The following is a 23,431-nucleotide window of genomic DNA, read 5'->3' as shown; positions in this document are numbered from 1 at the left end:
GCTTGATCCCAGGCTGCTGGGAACTGGTGGGGCAATGGAAGGTAGAGCAGCCCTTTGGCTGCTCTAGCTTGTGCTGGTACACTCTCCTCTACACACCATTCTGCCAGCCCAGGATCCCCATAGCACAGCACATTCCAGTGTGTCTCCTCCAGTCCCTGCCATGCCGCTGGGAACGGCAGACTCCCTTTGGGCTGAGGATCTGGTGCAGTATTTTTAAACACGAATGCTCCCGAGGGGAGATGAGGGGAGAAGTGCCACGTTGGACCTGTCCCTGACCTGGGGAGATGGCTCAGTGCTCAGGGCACCAGCTCACCACCCAAGGGACGTGGGTTCATTTCCCAGCTCCCCCGGAGACTCCTGAGTGACAGGGCAAGTCACTTAGGCCCTCAGGGCCCAGCTGTCCGTGGGATAACAGCCTTGCCCTGCCTCCCGGGGGTGTGTGGGGAGAAATGTGTCAAGACTGGGAGTTGCTCAGACCCCGCACTACCTAAGAGCGCTGGGCAGTGGCTAAACGTTCAGAGGAAAGCTCAGCACTAGAGCAGGCTGAAGAATTGTGTCACGGCTGCTTTCCCCACCGACAAGTCATTTGGCTGAAGTGGGGCTGTGTGGAGAAGAGGCTGGGTTCCTGGCAATCGGTCAGGTTTGTGTTGTTATCAAACCCCACACCGGCCCCTTGATTGCAAACATGCATTTCCAGGGAACAAACTAAAATGAGTGGAGAAGAGACTCCATTTCCCACCGGCCATACTCAGGGGCCAGGTGTGCCAGCGGGTCCCACTCCAGGCTGCAGCAATACTGGGCTCTAGCCTGCAGGCAGGTACTCGCACAGGTGCCTTCCCCCAAACCTAGCTCACTCCCCTTCCCAGACAGCAGCACGGGCTGTCTCACTTTAGCTAAGTCTCTGTATTTAAAGCAGGACAACTGCTGGGAGTACGCAAACGCTAACGGTAGTTAGAGGAATTGGGTGGTACCCCTTTAAGTACTTAGTGAGCCTTCCAGTGGCCCTTGCTGTGTTCTGTGCACCAGGAGACCCCAGAACCCTTCAGCGTGTGTGTCGCGAGGCTCTGTATTCTGCCTACACTTGGTCACATGGTTGTTCATACCCACTACGCCCTTCATACGTAAAAAGACACAACCTGAACCTATGGGCCATGGAGTCAGTCTGCTTTCCCCAGGTGTGGGTGTGAAAGACAACAGGGGAAGCTGCCTAGCTCTTGGCCAGACCAAGCTGAGACAGAGCGCTGCCAGTTGCACAAAGCAAACACACGGTGCACTCTCTGCCCACTCCAGGCTCTTACAGGGTTGGACGTAACAAAGGCAAGGAAAGGTTTGCAGCCAGGAGCATGACTTAAGTAAACTGTGTCCTTTCAGTAGCAAATGCCGGCCAGTGCTTTGAACATGAACAGAAGAGCACGGTGTCACTGCGGTGCTAAACAATAGAAATGGGTGACTCCTGAGGCAGCCCTGGGACAAGAACGCAGACTGGCTGGCACATACCTCTCCACTGGCATCGCAGGCCATGTGCGTGTGGAAATAATCCTTATCTGTGCAGGGCGGACGAGGTTTGCACGAGCTGGAGCCTCGGTCTTGGTTGTAAAGAGAAAGAAAAAGATTGTGGTTAAAACCAAGCAATGAGAGCAGGGCAGTCCACTCGATCCCAGTAGCATGTGCCGTGAGAGAACGATTCTGGCTCTTCCTCAGCATTCATGCCCTCCCGTGAGCGTGTCCAGGGTCCCTCCCATGATGCGGGACTGTGTCCATGATGCACAGACTAGCCGCTGCTTGCTGATTAACCCTTCCAGGGTCTAATGGTGCGTATTCCTCCCCAAGAGTCACTGGCAGGATGCGCTAACTCTGTGCTGTATGTTTATCTACCTCAGGTGTCTTCCAGCTCCTATTGCTGGACTAGCCTTTGGTATGTTTCTCCTCATGACCCCAGCGAGGCAGAGCAGGGCCACTATCCCTGTCAGACGGGGGGACCATGACACAGAGAGAGTAAGTGACTTTCCCAAGGCCACGCAGGGGTCTGTGGCAGGGTGGGAACTGAACCCAGCTCTGTCCCAGGCCAGCGCTCTAATCACTGCACCATCCTCCCTGGAGTTTGCTACATCACTGACAGCTCCCAGGGACCATGTTTCAGACTCCACTCTGGAAGTGTCAGGGTGAATTAACCACAGTTAGAGCGAGTCATAACTTAGCCCTTAGGGACGTGACAGCCCCACCTCCCTACAGGCCAGCCCAGCTGGGCCAATACATTGCTGAAGGGCACAGACCCTCGTCACTGCTCCTGCCAGCTCCAGGAAAGCTATCGGCCAGCAATCGAGCCGAAACTACAACGCGGTAAGATCTGCTTTGGGTACTCCACTTCTGATTAGCTCTGTAGCAATCGCTGGGAGACATCTAGGGTGGAAACTAATACATGCTTCCCTCTTCAAATATTTGTGCAGTGTGAAAGCGCTGCCCTATGAGCATGGGCTTCCTGGCAGAGCCTCACACAACAATGGCAGCAGCTGGGCGGGGTAGATCCGGTGGGTAACAGATCCTAGTCGCCGCAGGAGGAAGCTGCTGGTTACTGTAAAATGACCAGTTTGAAACAGCTAGCAATGGGTTCACCCACTGGCCAGCCGACAGCCTGGTGGACAGAGCACTAGACCAGGACACCAGGGTTCTATTCTTGGCTCTGCCACTGAACTGCTGTATGACCTTGGACAGGTCACAGCCCTTTTCTCTACCTCAGTTTCCCCAGCTAGGGATACGGATATTGACCTCCTTTGTAAAGTGCTAGTTGTGACAGGTATTACTGTTGTGACAGGTTCCCGAAGGTGGGACTTTCCTGGGCCTGCTTTCATTTCGATGGGACACCCCAGAGAAGTCTGCTCGCCTTTGAATGACCTGCTGCGCCACATTCTCCAGACTTGGAAGTTTCTGGTAAATGCACCATTCCATTGCAGGAATGTTGTAACAAAAATCGCTCCCCTTTATATCAGGCCTGAAAAACTGGAAACTTTGGGGTTCTGGGGCAGCAGGGACAAACTGCTTCCAAGGAAACAGAAGGCGGCTACGGGGGATTTTAAACACCAGATCAGAATTTTCTTTTGTAAAACCAGACCTGCCCCCCCCGGTTTTGACCTGGGCCCCCTTTATCTCACCCCATGCCACATAGTTTGAGAAAAGGGCAACAGAGGTTTGGTCCCATCTCTGTGTACAGGGCTCCGTGGACATCTCTGGTGACGCTGGCATGTGAACAAGCAGGAAAACCAATACAGCCACCTTCACCTTTAGTTTCAAAAGCAGTACGGGGGTGGGGGGAGGGGACGGCAATGCTCGGGGCAAAGTCCAGGGTCTATGTCGGGCTTCTGGGGGGCACTGCCAGATCCCACTGGTGGGCAGGGAACAGGAAGTGACACAGACAGTCAGGGAGACCCTGCCAGGCCCTCCCAGCTAGCTATATTCTGCTTTCTGAACTCCTGGGAGGCCGAGCCTGCGAGTTGTGCTGTGCTGGCAGCTCCTGCTGCTCGGGGAGGGTTTGTAGTGGAGGGAGATCAGCACAGCCGGGCTGGGCCTTGTCAGAAGGCCCTGGGGTGCCAAACATAGCAGCCATGTGTCAGGGTGCCAGCGTAGGAACACACCGCCCATTACCTGAGTAGGCATCTGGCTCACACTGCTGGCAGGAGGTAGCGCCCTTGCTGGAGTAGGAGTTAGCTGGGCACAGCTGGCAGAAGGACGATCCCAAGGTGGCAGCGTAGGTGCCCGCTTTGCAGGGGAAGCATTCCGAAGTGTAGGCCACCCCTGGGCAGGAGGGAAGGACACATAGTCAGCTCAGACTGTTGCTGGCTGGGAGTCGCTGGTGCGATCGTGCAGCGGACGAGCATGTACCTGTGATGCCGATGTTCCGCACGAGAACGGGCTTGGGGACCTTGGACCACACGGAGAAGGCCGTGGTTCTCCAGTACAGCACATTGTTACCATGACTCAGTTCCACCTACGAGATTAAACAGAACCCCCCTGGGGTAGGTCAAATCCTGGCAGGAAATGGGACGTTGCTTTGCCTGGTCCCTTTACTCCAGCAAACTCATTGCAGGGTCCAAAGAGGCTGGTTGAAACAGGGATGGGGTGATACCCAGTGGTTAGAGCAGGGACCCAGCTCTGATCTCACTTGGCTTCAGACTAGTGCAGCTCCACCAAGCTCCAGCACTCCCGACTTACAGCAGCATGGGCAATGACAGCATCAGTGTCTAGCAGTCCTGCACTCAGCAACAGATCATCTGTCATCCTGGGCCTTTGAACAAGCTGTGCTGACAGAGGGAGTGGTGGCTGGGACACCGGGGACATCTCCTCTGGCCACGATTTTCTAACATGACCAGTCACTCTGGGGTACTGAGTGTGTGACCCCAGCAACTATTGGTTGGATTTTAACTGATCACCCTCAGGGACGGGGAGGAGGGACCTTGGCCCAACACCTCATCTACAGGACAGCTCCTCCAGCAGCCCTGGGACACAGGGTTAGCTCACTGGCTGTGAGTGCAGGAGTGGGTCTCCACAGCCTGCCAGCCATGCCCCCAGCCACGTCACGCTGTGCTGGGGAGATGGAGGATCATGCAGTTGGCTCCTACTTACACTGTGTAACTCCCATCCCTTCTCCGTGGTTCTCATCCACCGGGACTCCTCCACAGTTGGCTGGCACTGGTCATTCTGAACCTAGGGCACATGGAACTCGGGCTGAGGATGCAGTTTCGGCGGGTCAGTTCTCTGCTGGGTTCTTAGTGCAGTTTCTCACCTCAATGACTGTTTTTGAAAGGACCCTTCCACGGCCCTCCCAAACCCCTGCCAAAGGGCAAACCCTTAAGCTGGGCTCTGTGAGATAGGTAACGTGCACAAGCCCTAGAACATCACACGAAGGACTGGCATCTACTGTAGGGACCACCCACAGAGACTACATGTCCCAGCATGCAGTGCTCCACCAGCAGATTGAGATGGAGCACCACATGCTGGGACCGGGAGTGTTTGCTTATTAACTGAGAGGGCGGCCAGCCATACTTCGGCCATCCTGCTCTCCGGGATAGTGCAACCAGGCGGTACTCCCAGCAGCTCCTTGGAGTTGGGCATCAAGAGACTCCTAAGGGCAACCTTGAACCACCTCCTGCTGAGCTAGAGGGATGGTCAGGGACCCCTCAGTGCACGTTTCCTCTTGGGGCTCTGACAGCAGCTGGACTGACCTCCTCTAGTGGCATCTGAGCCATGTGAGAGGTCAGGAGCCTGCCCCAGCATTGGCTAACACAGTTGGGTTGGTTAGCTCAGGGAGTAGAGCAGGGGTGGGCAAACTTTTTGGCCCAAGGGCCACATTGGGGAATAGAAATTGTATGGAGGGCCATGAATGCTCACAAAATTGGGGTTGGGGTGCGGGCTCTGGGTGGGGCTGGGAATGAAGAGTTTGGGATGTAGGAGGATGCTTTGAGCTGGAACCAAGGGGTTGGACGGGCGGGAGGGGGATCAGGGCTCGGGAAGGGGTGCAAGTTCCAGGTAGGGGTGCAGGCTTGGGGCTGGGGATGAGAGGTTTGGGGTGCAGGAAGGTGCTCTGGGCTGGGATCAAGGGGTTTGGAGAGCGGGAGAGGGATCAGGGCTGGGGCAGGGGTGTGGGGAGAGGCTCGGGGGTGCAGGCTCTGAGTGACGCTTACCTTAAGTGGCTCCCAGAAGCAGTGGCATGTCCCTTTTCCGGCTCCTACACGGAAGCACGGCCAGGCGGCTCTGCACACTGCCCCATGTGCAGGCACTGCCCCTGCAGCTCCTATTGGAGCGTGTAGGAACTGGAGTGGGGCCATACCTTGGCTTCCGGGAGCCATGTGATGCAGCTCACGGGCTGGCTTAGTTTGCCCACCCCTGCAGTAGAGGCTCAAGTGTTTAGGTCCCAGGTTCAATCCCTCCTGACCCTCCCAGGGTGTGTCAGACTAGCCCTTGGAGACTCTGATACGGGAATGTGTCCTGGAGAACGAGGAGCAGCAACTCAAGGAGACGTACAAAGAACTCAAAGATGATGCTGCTGTCTGGATAGATGTACTCGAAAGAGACGGTGCCAGACTGCTTCAGGGTGACGGCGTACATCAGGGTGGCTGTGCACTCGTCTGTGTTGGAGGCAACGTAGTCTCCCAGGGGCACCCAGGTTGAGCTGGAATAGTGAGAACAGCATGGCAGTGAGCACAGCACTGAGGCCAGATGCTGCTCAGGGAAAGGAGAGCTACACGAAGTGAGGAACAGCATCGCTCACCGGGGGTGGGAGATATTCCCTGCCTGCTCCGGTGGAGCACACAGGCCAGATTGTGCTCTCAGCCAGGTCAGTGCAGTCACTGGCATCACCAGGGATTTGCAGATGTGCTCAGAATGGCACAGCTGACTAGAAAGGCCCCACCCTGAGCACTGTGATCATGTAGCAGTGCCTGGAGCCCCACCGTGCCTTCCCTTAGCGCATCTCCTTTGCTAGCCTGTCACATGGCTGGAAAGCAGCATGCTCGGTGACCTTCCTTCCTGCCCCCCGCCCCCGCTGGTCGTTGCTCTGAGCCGAACAGACCGATCCGGCCCTATTGAGAAGAAAGGGGACAAGGCTCTGCAGAGCTGCAGCTGCTCGGAGTGCGCCTGGAAGTGGGATGAATAATTCAAGTGATGCTAGAAGTAGGTTATATTTGCAAGTTGCATAAACGCTCTCGCTAGTGCCATGTCGCAGTCTTCCAGGGAAAGTTACTCATGAAAAGCCTGTTTTCCGATTGAAGCAGCTGAGCGCCTTCTCGGCGTGGGAAGGGATCAAAGGCCAGGAGGGAAATGAAGCTGTGCGGGATGGCAGAATGCACACAACATCCAGGAGCAGCTTCCACAAAGGAGAGCGAGTAGTGCAAACTCGGCTGCAGTGCACAAAGACTGGGAGGGAGGAGACTAAAACCTACCCGAGCCCTGTCTGCATTCAGAAGTGCCCTGGTTTAACTAAAGCAGGGGTCCCCAACGCGGTGACCGCGGGCACAATGGCGCCCACAGGGGCAGTTGTTTGCGTCCGCAGGACACCGCACCGCCGAAATGCGGCCGCCGAGCGCGGCCACCTGAGAACCGCCCGCTGAAATGCCACCAAGACGCGTTGCCGTTTCTCGGTGGCATTTCGGTGGTGGGGTGCTTGGCGCCCGCCAGTCTGTGGGGAATAGGAATGTGCTATTCCCACAGAAAGGTTGGGGACCACTTAACTAACGGCATGATATTGAACGGCTTCCGTGGATGCTCTTAATTAGATTTAAACCAGGTTTAAGTCAATTCTTTGCCAAATTAAGTTAAATCAATATAAGTCTGGCTTAAATTAGTAGTAATGCAACTCAATATAGACAAGGCTGTAGTTTCCTCCAGCAGCTGCAGTTAGTGACAGTGCTCTCCTTCACCTCCAAAACAGCTGGGTAGGTTGCTGTGAGCTGTTGAACAGCTGCCGTGTACCACCCCAGAGGTGGCTACAGTTCAGTGGTGGGAGAACCAATACCTGTGCATCTGTCCATCCCCTGTTGCTGGTAAAGCCCTTTGGCACCTTTCGGAGGCCAGAGGCTATCACATTAACACTAACAAATGATTATCAGCTACTAGGGCTGGTTGCAGGGATAGGTTCCTTACAACACAGATGTTGTTTCTGCTCTAGCTCAGAAAGATACCAACAGAGATGATTTCAAATGGTTGTCTCTGCATCCTGGCAGGTGCTGCTGGACCCTCCCTGGTCAGAGAGCTGGGGATAACATGCCCGCAAAAGTGCCAGGTTTTCTATGCAACTCTGAAGATGGGAGGAGTGGAAGTGGGGGAGGGGCAAGAGGCAGGTCCTAGAAGGTGACAGGATCCATCTAGCCCAGTCTGGCACTAACAGCACCAGCACCAGCTGCTGCAGGGGAAGGGGCGAGAATCTCAGTGAGTGCCGATGGAATAATTGCTCAGAGCCCAGCCTCAGATTTGCTGGCCAGCTCATGCCATGATGTGCCAGGGATTATAGTCTCAGTTAGACTAAAGTGTTAATACGATAAGGGCTGTTCTTATCCAGAGATGCCTATTCCATTTTTTTGAATCCTACTGAGCTCTTGGCCTCACTAATATCATGTAACAGTGAGTTCCACAGGTTACGTATGCATTGGGCAAAAACTAAAGGAAGGGGGCAGTGAAGAGTTGAGCCTGCAGAATGGGTTCCCTCCAGGGACCGTACAGAGCCTGGAGAGAGCACGAGTCCTGAGAGTCCATGACATGGGGTCTTTCACGGTCCTCTGGACAGGCCTGGGCTGGATCAGCTGTGGGTGAGGAGACCCTCCACCAGACCCGCGGTACTGACCTTGCCAGTCGGACATGGTGGCTGCTCCACTCAGCTCCACCATGGGAAAGACCCGGTGAGAGGGCACCATTGGGGAGGGGGACTTGTGGCTACCACTAACTTTGGCTGGGAGATTGGACCCCACTGCTCAGCTAGAGGATCTGCTCCGCTCCGCTGGCTGCTGTGCTTGGACCTGGGGAGAGGATACTCCCTGCCCCTGGCGGCAGGGCAGAGGTCTCTGCATTGCTCTGGGTGAAACGCTGTTCCAGCGGCAGCGGGTTGCAGGGGCAGGGGATCACAGCTCTGCCCACAAGCAGATCATATGGGGATGTCATGGGAACAACACCCAGTACGGCAGGCGCCTGATAGCAGTCGACTAAAGGACGGGAGAGAGGGAAAGCGGCTGGCACAAGGCTCCACCTACCTAGCACAGAGCTGCCAACCAGGATGGCCTAGATCTGAGGGTCCGAGCACCCTTCAGGGTGTGTGTGACAGGGCAGGCTGCCCAATTAGGGGCCAGTAGGCCTGGGGCCAGCCAGCCCTGTTCAATTAGCCCTGTCTGGGCTGTAATAGCTGTGAAGCAGCCTGAGGGCAGGGCTAATCGGGTCAGAGGACAGACTGAAACACCTGGTCCCATGAAAGGCCAGAGAACTCAGCTGGGAGAGGAGCTACTGAGAATAAGCTGAGCTCCCGTGGAAGACCCTGTAAGAACTCAGGGCTCCATCCCAGAGAGGACACTGCAGGGGGTAGAGGTTGTGGTTTGTTTGCTACAAGGGGATTGAACTCAGCCAGTGACCCAGGCCATGGGAATCCCCATGCAAGATAGGAAACCCCGGGTAGGGGAAATTGAGGCAGAGGCACCTGCAGTGCCATGGTTCATCAGCCCCATGTAACCTTGCAGGACTGAACAAGGGGGGCACCTGGCCTAGCAGTGCTGCAGGACTCGGGTCGGAGCAGACTCCTGAGATGGTTCACGGGAGTGGTGTTCATGCTGGCGCCCTGTTGGCTACATACCGCACCTGCAGGGAAGGGCCTGGCCTAACGCAGGGCAGAAAGAGATGGGGAACCGAGGATGAAGAGAAAAATTAGAGAGACTCTTTTAGCCCCAAATGCCCCCTTGGGAGCTGGACGCCAGAGTCTCCTGCACTGCCAAGGGCCCGGTGAGCACAGCAACTGGCAGAGGGACTTCCATGGAGAGGCAGCTCCCGCGCAGCGCCTCCCATCCCCATCGGCGCTCAGACGCTGCTTTGCGCAGGAGTGAGTCCCTCCACTCTGTTGCACGCCTGCCGCTGGCACGCTAATGAGTACAGTGCAGAGACCTAACAACTAGGGCTGCTGCCAAATTGTGCCACTGGAGTCTTGCTGCTGTTCTGGGGCAGTGTTAGGGTCACGTTCAGACTATGCCATGTCCTCATCAGCCTCTGGAGTCTCAAAACACAGCCGTTCAGTCAATCCCCAGTTCCCTTTTGGCTCAGATTCATTCCCTCATGTGCTGTTGCTCACATACAAAACTGATCTGCTTTTCCCTGCTATTCAGTAATAACTGGGCTGCACAAAATGGCTAACCCCTAAAGATCTGGAGTACTTGTGGCACCTTAGAGACTAACAAATTTATTAGAGCATAAGCTTTCGTGAGCTACAGCTCACTTCATCGGATGCATCCGATGAAGTGAGCTGTAGCTCATGAAAGCTTATGCTCTAATAAATTTGTTAGTCTCTAAGGTGCCACAAGTACTCCTTTTCTTTTTGCGAATACAGACTAACACGGCTGCTACTCTGAAACCTGCCCTAAAGATCTGTTAGGCATAAAATACCAACCCAAATCAGAGCCAGCAATAGTCCAGTGCATTCAACCCCACTTCTAAACCACTCACAGTTATTTAGATATAGGATGTTATAATAATTATATCACACACTTTTGGTGACACAATTATTGGGGCCAAATTCCCTCACCCTGGTGTGACTCAGAAGTAACTTCACTGGGCCTGATTCCCCTCACTCCCGTGGTGTAAATCAGGAGTAGTGTCACTGTCAATGGAAAGACATGTGTGAGACTGGGCAAGTGAGAGCAGAACCACCCTGATTTGTCCAATTATGGCATAAGCTTGGTTGTCGGGTGCCGGTGGCCTGAAGCTTGCACTGACTGCAGCCGGAGGGCGGGGGATCAGCGCTCCTGGAAGCCGGGCTCTCCGGCACGAAAGGCCAAGGATGCTGGCTGCAGCCCGGGGCTCCATTCAAGGCAGCTGTGCCCTGTGGCGCAGCAACCACCAACTCACGTGGTGCAGTTCTCCAGGGACTCCGAGAAGCTGTTGTCAATCTCCAGGTTGGTTGCAATGCTGGCGAAGCCATGGGGCAGCTCGTCCCACTCATCGAAGCGGATGCCAGTGCCCAGGGAATACCTGCCCTCGGCACATGGCTTGCACGACTGGTCCTTCATGTCAAGGAACTGCCCCGCTTTGCAGGAGAAAGCTGTAACACAAAACCCCAGAGACAGAGCTCAGAGGAGAGAGGGGGACACAGAACAGGGTTCAGAACAATGATCCCCAGCATTTGTATTGCATCTGGAGTGCCAGGATCACAGACTCCCAGTGCAGGGCTATCCCCATTTTATGGGCTGTACGTCTGACTGAACTGATACGCAGCTCACTTTAAAAACAACAAGGAGTCCAGGGGCACCTTAAAGACTAATAGATTTATTTCGGCATAAGCTTTCGTAGGTAAAAAACCCACTTCTTCAGATTCAACTTTAAAGCTCACTTTAAAGGGCTCCCTTGCTGCAGTCCTGTCTTTCTAGTCTCCCCCAGGAACGGAAAAGAAGCTGAGTCTTGGTTAATGAATGCCTGTTCCTATCTGCAGACAGGTTCTGTTGGTCCTTGTGTTATTCCGTAGCTTATGAAACACTGTCTTTCTCTGGAGCCTCTCTTACAATAATCACTGCATGGAAAAATACTCAACAAACCCCAGATATACAGGGTCTGAGTCTGCTTCACTCACACTGGTGCTACACTGACCTCGATGGAGTTACTCCTGATTTACAATGGGGTCAGAGGGGAATGGGGCCTCAGGGGGTTACTCCTAATTTACATGAGGACAATCAGGCCTAATATTTGCTGCCCTGCTGCTTGGGAAGCGAGTGGCAAAGCTCCCCCCAGTTTCAACAGGGAGCAGGAGCAGGCCTGCACCCTTTAATAGCCGCGTGGGGAATGTTTCGGAAGCCAGTGGAACAGATGAGATGTGAAAAATGCAGCCTCCCACAGTCACCGCCTGCGCAGTGAGCACACATCAGCTGGGGCAGGCCAGTAGCTTACAGCATTCCGTGCCCTTGATTGGGTCTGGCAGGCCCGTGCAGAGTCCTGGGGTGTGCGGCACAGCCACCCTCCACCGCGAGCCGAGGCTATCACAAGCCGTGTATTCATAGTGGTATTCAGACTGGAAGAGAAAGCACAGAGGTGAGCTAGAGCGAGACCCTCACAGTACCAGCCATGTGCACTGAAAGCGCTATGGGCCTGACTCCTGCTGACACCCCGCTGGACCCGGGGCACAGAACCCACCCTGTGCCAAGCTGTGTCTGGGCGCGCTGGCCTGATGTTACTGGAGTTACTCCCAGCTACACTGAGATCAGAGTCGGCAGATGGAGTCCCACCATCACAGGATCAGAATCGGGTTCAACACGCATGTGAGGATGGCCTTTCACACCCCGCCCTACCTGGCTGTAGATGGGGACCACCTGCCAAGAGGTGCTTCATCAGTGTTTTCATCGCCATCACGCTGGCAGGGGTCGGTGAACAGACCAGGGCCGGTTCCCTAACCTGCCCCAGTGGCTTCAATGGAGCTACTCCCAGTGTACACCAGGGCCTTAGGACAGATTTTCCCAGGGGTCTAGGGGCCTGAAGATGCAGACAGACACAGTGGGATTTCACAGCGCCTGGGAGAGTCGACTTTCATGGGAGTTGGGGGCTAACCTGTTCAGGTGCTTTTTCAAAACCATTAGGTGCCACCTGTCTCCTTAGGTGTCAGGCTGGTCAGGGCCTGGGCTCACGCGGAACCTGGGCCCCACTCTCCTCCCACTTACATCACAAGGCCTGTGGCATCACAATGGGAATGAGAGAAGAACTGAGCCCAACACCTGCCCCTGCAACAATGCTGCCCGATAATGTTCGTCTCCAGCTGTTACCTCTTCTCTGAGCCGCTGGACAGAAAAGCCCACAGAATTTCTATCAGTCTTTCCATGTGAGAGCCAGCTGGCCCACATGGTCACCAGTTAAGTTTATCCGTGTTTTTGGTCTATCCAGGGCCATAATGTCATGCCCCCTTCCTTGTCCTTCCATGACATGAGCATGTGTGAATTACACCACTGTAGATTGTACCCAAGTCTGATACACGATTGTCTATGCCTGCTTTGTTCCTGCTGTGACCTGGCACGTGCAGGGCCTGAGCTGGGACAGATAAGGTCTCACATTCACACCGCTCTAGCTCCTCTCGTCCAGGCAGAAATGGGGTAAACTACAGGCCCGGGCTGTAGAGGGTGCAAGCAGGAGTCACTGCAGTGACAGAGCACAGGATGCCACAGGGGAACAATGCAGATGGAGGAGGAGAAGCACAAAGGACCCAGTGGAACCGTTTCCAGGGGACCCCACAGTTGAGGCCCACAGATGCCAGCCCAGCTCTTCTGCGGGCCACGCCCGAGGTCTCCCAGCAGGCCAGTGGCAGAGCTGGGAATAGACCCCAGCCCTCCCTCAGGAAGGCGTCAGTTGATACTCTCTTTCCCGTAGATCTGGCTGCATGGACTGCAAGACTGCTCTGGTCACACGGCCCTACCTCCATGGCAGTGAGGGGCTCCTTTCTGGTAGCCTGACTGTAGTAAGACGGGACTCGAGTAAGGAGAGCCTGGGCTGAACGCAGTGTTGATGTAACTGCAGGTCTAAGTTATACAGCAGACATAAGTCAGAGGACATCAGGTGGAACTGCCTAGACTCTCCTCCCGCATCTTACACTCTCCTCTTAGTTATTTTTCCTCCCTCTGACCTTGGCACAGGACGTGATGCTCCTTTTGTGCACACACTGGATGCCAAATCGGTGCAAGAGGGGCTCATTTACCACTCACTTTCTCTTCAGACAGGTCTCCCTCATCCCATCTGTGCACCCTCACTGCAGTCAGTGCACCAGTGTAGCCAAGAGGTGAAATTGGCCCCTCTGACCAACATGCTCCCTACACGTAAGCAGCTGGAGAGAGGGTGCTCGAGATGGCTGTTCTGTTTGGCCTTGCAGGGGAGACAAATGGATTTGAGGTTGGTTTGTTGTTTCTTTATGTTGTATAAAAAACGGGCTGCAGAAGTCTGCCCCCATTGCTTGTCTTTTTAACATTCGAAATTCAGGGCTTGCCTACCCCGCAGTCTCTCTGAGCTACTGGAGAAGAGGAAGGGTCATGACCCAGCTCTCTGGCTCCTGGAAGGGGAAACTGACTCACAGAGCTGGGAAGCAATTTATATCCAGATTATTTAAAGCTTTATTTTCAAACCCATCTAAGCCTCATTCGCCCACCAGACCCTGGGAGAAAAGGGGTCTTTGGAAATGATTCAGTACTTTGAGGCTGACAATGCTCCCATCTCCAAGGTCCCGCCAACAGGGCTTCTGGCAAAGCCGGGGAAGAGCAGAATCAACACGCCTGATGTCTGTCTGTGGTACTTAGCTGGGCCCCGGGACCGCAGAGTCTAAGTGCCTCACTCATTACGTCAGCATAGCCGCCCTGTGTGGTGGGGCCATGCTGGGAGCCTCAGCACGCAGATGGGAAGCTCAGGCCCGGAAGGTCTATCTACACTACAGCTGAGAGGAAGCCAGGCTCTCGGGTACAGAGAGAGAAGCCAGCCCACTGGAGATAGCAGCGGGGAGGCTGCTGCGCCAGCGGAGATGCAGGCTGGACCTCCAGGGGCTCACTTCCCACTGCAGGGAAGCCATACCCAGTGCCGTGCCCAGTTACCCTGGAGTCTCTAGGGAAGTGGGGAGGTGAACCCAGGTCTTCAAAGTGCCAGGTTAACTTAGCCACCCCTCCTCTCCATGCTTCTGACACCCCACTTCACTGCATGCGGGGGCATGAGACAGGCCATGTGCACACTGAACCCCTCCATGCCACAGGGGATCCACCTGCAGGATCACACATGGACAGACATGAGCGTATGTTCAGGGCCAGCTCCATGTGTTACACACCCTCTTCCACACTGGGAAAACTCGCCTCTAACCCCTGCTGAGCAAACAGAGTAAGTCACCGCAGCCGTGCTAGACGGGCAAGACACCGCCGCCCATTTGTCAGCGTGGCAGGCTGGGATTAGCTCGGTGGTTTATCACACTCAAAGCAACACAGCCCACACCACGTGCATGTAGCTTGGAGAGGCCCAACATAAAGGTCCCCGAGACACAGCCTGCCTCTCTGCGCGTGGGTTCTCTGCCATTGGCAGGGGCTGGCGGAAACAGAGCTGCAGCGATTAGGATCCACTTACTATCGAGTGATATCAGCTTGGCGAGCTCACTGGAGCAAGCTGTCCCAATGACAGCGCTGGCAGAGAAAGGCCTGCACCCTTTCACTGGAAGCACTGGTGTGAAACAAGACAATGCTTTCTAAAGGACCGGCAGCAAATCTAAAGTATGACAGGGCTGCACAGAGAGGGCCTGATCCTGATCCCACTCGCCCCCATGGGAATCAGGAGTAAATCCATTACACTCAACAGAATTACAGCTATTAAAAAATAAACCACTGTTGAGAGAGCAGGATCAGGCCCATTAATGTGACTGGCGCGTCTGTCTGGTTTAAGACCACAAGCTGGCTTAGTGCAGTGTTACCTAACCTCCCGCAGCCAAGGCTCCGTGTGAAAAGGAAGGGGTGGGTCCTTTTCCAAGCCCCATCCCCAACCCTGGTGACAGGCAGGAGAGGCCTCAGATAAGGCCCGAATCTTCAAAGGGAACAGCACCCACAATCTGGGCTGGCCTTTCAGAAGAGCCCAGCAGATGGGGTTCTGACTGACCCCTTTTGAAAAATTAGCCCTTCTTTGGGTGCTACCTGGGAGCTGAGCTTTTGGGAATCTGGCCCCATGCATCTCATCGTGAAGATGCATTGCAGGGGTGCCACCACCCCATCCCCAGGCTTGGCACTGACAGGGAGAGCCGTGGAGAGGCTGAACCCAGGACCTCGCTAAATATGAACCCACTAGCTTGCAAGTTCTAGCTGTGCTCATTTCACCAACCCTCCCCCTGGGGGCTCTGCAGTAGAGAGCTCTTTACGGACCGAGCATCGGATAACTTCAGCCTCATCAGACAGCTGCCAGACGATGCTGCTTGGGCTACGCTGCCAATGTAACCTGCACGAGCCCCTTGCTGGGGGGGGTGTCCATAGCCAGAGTCATCCAACCAAAGCCATGCAACTGAGCTGTGCTGGCCAGTAGCCAGAGATGGGCCAAGAGCTTCTCCAGATAACTATACTAGAGAAGATGTGGGCTGAATACAGAGCTTTGTCAATGCAGGGGCAGGATGATGGGCATAGGGGTCTCCCATACACTGTGATCCTTGTAAGCTGGTAGCACCTGGGAGCCCCACTTAGGGACTAGGAGCCCATCGTTTCATACATTCAGCTTCACGGATTCCAGGGCCAGAAGAGACCATTGTGCTCACCCAGTCTGACGTCCTGCATAGCACAGACCAGGGAACTGCCCCCCAATCATTCCTAGAACAGAGCTTTGAGAAAAACAGTCCATCGTGATTTACAAATGGGCAGTGATGGAGAATCCCCCATGATCTTTGGTAAATTGCGCCAGTGGTTAATTACCCTCCTTGTTAAGAATTTACATCTTATTTCCAGTCTGAATTTGTCTAGCTTCAACTTCCAGCCATTGGATCATGTTATATCTTTCTCTGCTAGATTGAATAGCCCATTATTAAATATGCCTGTACTTACAGACTGATCACGTCACCCCTTAACCTTCTCTTCATTAAACTAAATAGATTGAGCTCTTTTAGTCTATCACTATAAGGCACATTTCCTAATCCTTTAGTCGTTCGTATGGCTCTTCTCTAAACCCTCTCCAGTTTATCCACATCCTTCTTGAACTGTGGGCACCAGAACTGGACACTATATTTCAATCACACGAAGGCCAGCTGTAAAGGTAAAAGAACCTCTCTGCTCCTACTCAGGATTCCCTAGTTTATGCATCCCAGGATGACATTAGATCTTTTGGCCAACACATCGCATTGGGAGCTCATGTTCAGCGGATTATCCACCACAACCCCCAAATCTTTTTCAGAGTTCCTGCGGAGCAGGACAGAGTTCCCAGTCATGTAAATGTGGCCTGCATTTTTTGTTCCTAAATGGAGACATTTACACTTAACCCTTCTAAAACACATTGTTTGCTTGTGCGCTGATCACTCTGTATCAGTGACCTGTCCTCTTTACTATTTACCACTTTCCCCAGTTTTGTGTCATCTGCAAACTTTTGCAGTGAAGATTTTGTTTTCTCTTCCAGGCCATTGATCAAAACGTTAAGTAGCATAGGGCTCTTGTGCTGTACAATTATTGTACAATCACAGAACAAGAGGAGGGTCCCTACCCCAATCAGCATAAGACAATCTAAGCAGAAGACAAGTGACAACAGGCAGATACAGCCAGACAACCCCTGGAGGAGCACACACAAACAACGGGAATCACTTATACTGGTCCTAATTGTCTCATTGCTGCCATGCGCCTCCCCCCCATCAGTTTGTTGTATCCGCTGGTCTCTCCTCCTGGACTTCGATTATCAGATCGATTGGGGCAGGGTCTGTCTCTTTTCTGTAGGTTTGGACAACAGGCCTCTCACACTGCTGCTGTCCAAATAATCCAAGCCCCTTTGGCCTGGGGGTGTTGCTGCTCCCAGGCAGAGCTGGACAGAGCCCTGCCTTTCTGAGCCTTATAAACTTTAATGTTTAAAAAAAAAAAAGCCAGCAATGTTTCAACTCGCCTTCGGTTTCACGTACAGTTTAATTCAAACCCTGGGCTCCAGTTTAGTCTGACAGCATTCCAAAGCCTGAGGGGGTTTGCCTGAACTCAGCAAGCAGCCAGGGCAGCGCTCCCTGCCTTTGTGAAAGCGGCATGTTTAACTTGGCGGGACCAGGGGGTTAGTGTGACAATGAATGTTGTTCATTAAACAGGTTCCTAGGTAAACCCGGACGCAGAGTTCTGCCTAAGGAAGCAGAGGCAATTAAGAGACATTCACACCAGATGTTTCATAAGCTGAACTGGTGCCCACAGTGTTTACTCATCTCATCACACACAACTAAAGCACACGGACACAAACCACAGCAGGTTGACTGGCTGCCTCAGGAGATTGCTAATGGCTCCTCAGCCTTTCAGCAGCTCAGCTGACTGCCTGGGGAAGAGCGTCATGCTGGGGTAGAACGGGTCTGTCGGCAAGTCAGACTCCTGGATTCTATCCCTGCCTATGACACAGACTCACTGTGTGACCGCACAAGTCCCTTCCCCTTTCTACGCCTCAGGTTTCCCACCTGTGAAATGGAGATAATGACTCTCCCTTCTGTTCTCCAGAGGTCCTTGTACCACCCGAGCACCTCCCACCTGCCTTGTCTTTTAATGCACTGGTGCCTGTCCTTTGGCTAGTTGTGAGACTCAGTTCTAATTAGCGAGGTCCTTGGGCAAAAGGTGCTATAGAAAGGGAAGTGAGTACCAGGGCATCCCCCTTTCCTTGCTCATCTGAAGCACAGCTGCCTACAGAGACTCAGGCTTGTCGCCTCACACAGTGGATCTGCACACAGAGCTCAGATGTGAGAAGAGAGAAACAAATTAACTTTTTTTAAAAAGGTCATTTTCTTAGATGCCAGAGTAAACCAGCTCTCGCATGCTGGGACAGGAGTGCAGGGCTTCCCTGACAAACCCCGCACCTGCCTCCCTTCAGAAGAGGTGCAGCAACTTTCTGATCTCACCTTATCTTCGATCCTGTTCAATACAGCCACATGGAAGAACATCTGTTACTAGGGCTTATGTTTCCCCACCACAAGTTACCTTGAAAGCTGATATCCAGAGCAGGGAGGGAGAAAGAGAGGGATATTTACCTACGAGTTAAAGCAACATTTAAGACCAGTAAGACCAGCTAGAACATTTTATTTTCAGAAGTGGTAGGCAAGCAGCCACAGGATTTAGCAACATAAGGGCCCAATCTTGCTGGGTTCAATCTCCCCACTGACCTCACAATAAGTGAACAGAATTCAGTCCTTAAGAATGAGGATGTTGAAAACTTGCCCCTTAATGGTTTATGAGCATCTGGGTGAATTGATCTAAGTCACTGATTTTAATCATGATTTAAAACAGCAAGCAGGAAACCTTAATTTAAATAGTAGATTTTAATCATATTTTGCATTTGTACTTTTGTTACTTTCCTAAAGAATGGCTGATTCACACTGATTGGTAACCATTAAAATATGTACATTTGCAACTAAAAACATTTACATGAAATTGGGTGCTTCTTTTTGCTATCTAGGAGGATAGACTACATCTATAAACTGATTTAAGTCTTATATCATTTTATATTCATTCAGATTCTTAATTTTTACATTTTTTACAATATAAGAAGAACAGCCATACAAAGGTCCATCTAGCTCAGTATCCTGTCTTCCAATAGTGGCCAATACCAGCTTCTTCAGAGGGAATGAACAGAACAGATAATCATCAAGTGACCCATCCCCTGTCATCCCCAGCTTCTGGCAAACACAGGCTAGAGACACCATCCCTGCCCATCCTGGCTAATAGCCATTGATGGACCTATCCTCCATGAACTTATCTAGTTCTTTTTTGAACCCTGTTATAGTCTTTGCCTTCACAACACCCTCTGGCAAGGAGTTCCACAGGTTGACTGTGTGTTGTGTGAAAAATACGTTTGTTTTAAACCTACTGCCTATTAATTTCATTTGGTGACCCCTAGTTCTTGGGTTATGAGAAGGAGTAAATAACACTTCCTTATTCACCTTCTCCACATCACTCATGACGTTATAGACCTCAATTGTATCCCCCCTGAGTCGTCTCTTTGCAAACTGAAAAGTCCCAGTCTTAGTAATCTCTCCTCGTACAGAAGATGTTCCACACCCCTCATCATTTTGTTGCCCTTTTCTGAACCTTTTCCAATCCCAATATATCTTTTTTGAGGTGGGGTGACCACATCTGCACACAGTATTCAAGATGTGGGTGTATCATGGATGTATATAGAGGCGACATGATATTTTCAGTTTTATTATCTATCCCTTTCTAAATGATTCTCAACATTCTGTTCGCTTTTTTGGCTGCTGCTGCACATTGAGGGGATGTTTGCAGAGAACTATCCACAGTGACTCCAAGATCTCTCTCTCGAGTGGTAACAGCTAATTTAGACCCCATCATTTTATATGTATAGTTGGGATTATGTTTTCTAATGTGCATTATTTTGCATTTATCAACACTGAATTGCATCTGCCATTTTGTTGCCCAGTCACCCAGTTTTGAGAAAGCCCTTTGTACTTCTTCGCAGTCTGCTTTGGACTTAACTATCTTGAGTAGATTTGTATGATCTGCAAATTTTGCCACCTCACTGTTTACCCTTTTTACAGATCATTTATGAGTATGTTGAATAGTACTGGTCCCAGCACAGCCCAATGGGGGACACCACTATTATCTCTCTCCATTCTGAAAACTGACCATCTATTCCTACCCTTTGTTTCCTATCTTTTAATCAGTTACCAATCCATGAGAGGACCTTCCCTCTTATCCCATGACAGCTGACTTTGCTTAAGAGCCTTTGGTGAGGGACCTTATCAAAGGCTTTCTGAAAAACTAAGTACACTATATCCACTGGATCCCCCTTGTCCACATGCTTGTTAACCTCCTCAGATAGTAACCTCCTCTCCTTCTAGTAGATTGGTAAGGCATGATTTCCCTTTACCAAAAACATTTTGACTCTTCCCCAACAAATCATGTTCATCTATGTGTCTGACAATTCTATTCTTTACTATAGTTTCAACTAGTTTGCCTAGTACTGAAGCCAGGCTTACCAGCCTATAAGTGCCAGGATTACCCCGGAGCCCTTTTTAAAAATTGTCATCACATTAGCTATTCTCCAGTCATCTGGAACAGTTAGTAGTTCTGCAGTATCACATTTGAGTTCCTTCAGAACTCTTCAAAGAATCATTAGTTTAGGATATCTTAGAATCGTAGATTATTAGGATTGGAAGAGACATCAGGATGTCATCTAGTCCAACTCCCTGCTCAAAGCAGGACCAACCCCAACTAAATCATCCCAGCCAGGGCTTTGTCAAGCCGGGCCTTAAAAACCTCTAAGGAAGGCGATTCCCCCACCTCCCTAGGTAACGCATTCCAGTGCTTCACCACCCTCCTAGTGAAATAGTGTTTCCTAATATCCAACCAAGACCTCCCGCACTGCAACTTGAGACCATTGCTCCTTGTTCTGTCATCTGCCACCACTGAGAACAGCTGAGCTCCGTCCTCTTTGGAATGCCCTTTCAGGTAGTTGAAGGCTGCTCTCAAATCCCCCCTCACATTTCTCTTCTGCAGACTAAATAAGCCCAGTTCCCTCAGCCTCTCCTCGTAAGTCATGTGCCCCAGCCCCTGAATCATTTTCATTGCCCTCCACTGGACTCTCTCCAATTTGTCCATATCCCTTCTGTAGTGGGGGGCCCAAAACTGGACACAATACTCCAGATTTGGCCTCACTAGTGCTGAATAGAGGAGAATAATCACTTCCCTCGATCTGCTGACAATGCTCCTACTAATGCAGCCCAATATGCACTCTTGGGTGAATACCATCTGAGCCTGGTAACTTATCAATTTGTTCCAAAACCTCCTCTAATGACACCTCAATTTGGGTCAGATTTGTCATCTAAAAATAATTGCCCAGGTCAGGGAATCTCTCTCACCTCCTCGACCATGAAGACCAATGCAAAGAATTAATTTAGTTTTTCCACAATGGCCTTATCATCCCTGAGTGCTCCTTTAGCATCTCGATCGTCCAGTGGCCCCACCGGTTGTTTAGCAGGCTTCATGCTTTCAGGTGTACTTAAAATTTTTGCTATTATCATAGAATATTGGAGTTGGAAAGGACCTCAGGAGATCATCTAGTCCAACCCGCTGCTCAAAGCAGGACCAATCCCCAATTTTTGCCCCATATCCCTAAATGGCCCCCTCAAGAATTGAACTCACAACCCTGGGTTTAAGCAGGCCAATGCTCAAAGCACTGAGCTATCCCTCCCCCATAGAGAATACTTTTGGAGTCTTTGGCTAGCTGTTCTTCAAATTCTTTTTTGGGCTTCCTAATTATATTATTACATTTCATTTACCAGTGTTTATGCTCCTTTCTATTTTCCTCACTAGGATTTAACTTCCGCTTTCTAAAAAGGATGCTTTTTTGCCTCTCACTGCTTCTTTTACTTTGTTGTTTAGCCACAGTGGCACTTCTTTGGTTCTCTTACTATGTTTTTTAATTTGGGCCTCTATTTAAGTTGAGCCTCTATTGTGGTGTCTTTATAAAGTTTCCAAGCAGCTTGCAGAGATTTCACTTTTGGCACTGTACCTTTTACTTTCGGTTTAACTAACTTCGTAATTTTTGTGTAGTTCCCCTTTCTGAAATTAAATGCTACAGTGTTGGGCTGCTGTGGTGTTTTTCCTGCCACAGGGATGTTAAATTATAATGCATTTCTTATTTATTCAATACTTTTTTTTTTAAACTTGTGATGTGTCAAACTGCATTTGACTAGAAATTGGAATTTAATTAAAAAAGCACAAAAGGAGCAGTATGTGCCATGGCCTAGGACTAAGACTCTACATTAATAAACAAAACCAGCATTTTACAATCGTTAGTTAAATAGAATGACTATGGTTACAGCAGCTTCCTTTTTTCCCTTATGTTTTGCATTTGAAATGATTTATTAAACAAAGTGTATTCTGTACTTAGTGAATTGAAATGATAGTTCTGGTCACCATGTCCTTCAAGATTTCCGAACCCGTAGATCTTTTGCTTGTACACCTTGTTATTATTCATAGATTGGAAATGAAAAACAAGCTTGCTGGCTTTTTCAACTCCCAATCAGTTTCTCAATTTTGAATGACCTAGTTATTGTACTGAACTAGTTGAATAAACTGAAATGAGAAAAATATTCTCTGCACCTGCAGAAGAAGTTACTGCTGTCAAAAGCTGGTTTAGCGCTTCAACAAACTCTGGTTCCAGGTGTTTAGTTGTTTAGCCAGTGATTGCCACCAGTTAAGTGGTCTGACTTTAAAACTTTGGCAAACACCTGATGCTTGAATATTATTTTAAATTCAATGTTAATTAATTACAGTGGCTTAACATAGGTTACCATAATTGTAACTAGTTTATTTAAAAACAATATGTATTTGATTTCAATTAAAAAAATCCAATTTATTTTATTTAACAAAACCATTGATCTTTCTGCACCCTGACAAGCATTCGCTTCAAAGCTCCGTGGAACAGGGCCCATTGTTTTGTTCTGTGTTTGTACAGCACCATGCACAATGGGGCACTGGGCCAGGACTGGGGCCCCCGGGGGCTACTACAATACAACCCATATAAATAAATGAGAGAAGGATATTTGTAAACAAGGCCAGTGATGTGGAGAGAACAGACATAATGGCTGTAGTTTCAGTGTAAAGGCGGATTAAGAAACAGGATGTTTTGTCTGATAAAAAGGATGTACAAAAGTTTTTAATAAAAATAAGATCATGGCCTTCCCTTTGACCCAGCTGAGTGAAAGTGGATTCTGAGCACGTAAGGAGGACCTCTAATGCCGTTTTTCGCCTCTCTCTCAGCTTGGACACCAGGCTGGTCAACGTCATTCTTTGTTTCTACTCAGTTTCACTCAGGGCTTCCCCTGAACCAGTACCAGATTGGATTCATATTTTTATCTATTTAGGTTTATAGCACAAAGGGAAGAGCATCTTTCCAAGGCTCCAGCGCCCTGAACCTCATTTCAGAGATACCAGACCTTACAGCCAGCAGCATCCTCAAGATAAAGATGCCAATCAGAATCCCAGCTTAATCAGGCCTTAGCACAGTATCTGCCCCCTCCACAAGTGGAGGGAGAATATGG

General features: G+C 51.0%; 1 protein-coding gene across 3 annotated transcripts in view; it reads right to left on the bottom strand.

The window, feature by feature from the left end:
• The window catches only part of ELAPOR1 (endosome-lysosome associated apoptosis and autophagy regulator 1), a 114,802-nt gene that overhangs the window by 54,413 nt on the left and 36,958 nt on the right, over positions 1–23,431 (bottom strand). For all 3 annotated transcript variants that reach the window (XM_038380212.2, XM_043500423.1, XM_038380214.2), the window contains exons 2-8: positions 11,617–11,737; positions 10,585–10,777; positions 6,016–6,163; positions 4,618–4,698; positions 3,877–3,982; positions 3,640–3,789; positions 1,498–1,586 (exon numbers count right to left, since the gene is read on the bottom strand). In XM_038380212.2, coding sequence (XP_038236140.2) covers positions 1,498–1,586; positions 3,640–3,789; positions 3,877–3,982; positions 4,618–4,698; positions 6,016–6,163; positions 10,585–10,745 — 735 coding nt within the window. In that variant the 5' untranslated portion in view covers positions 10,746–10,777; positions 11,617–11,737. The remainder of the gene's footprint in view (positions 1–1,497; positions 1,587–3,639; positions 3,790–3,876; positions 3,983–4,617; positions 4,699–6,015; positions 6,164–10,584; positions 10,778–11,616; positions 11,738–23,431) is intronic.

Source organism: Dermochelys coriacea, chromosome 21, assembly GCF_009764565.3.
Source record: "Dermochelys coriacea isolate rDerCor1 chromosome 21, rDerCor1.pri.v4, whole genome shotgun sequence".
Taxonomy (NCBI): Eukaryota; Metazoa; Chordata; order Testudines; family Dermochelyidae; genus Dermochelys; species Dermochelys coriacea.
The sequence above is the reverse complement of the archived record's forward strand: the minus strand, read 5'-3'. Positions and strand labels throughout refer to the sequence as shown.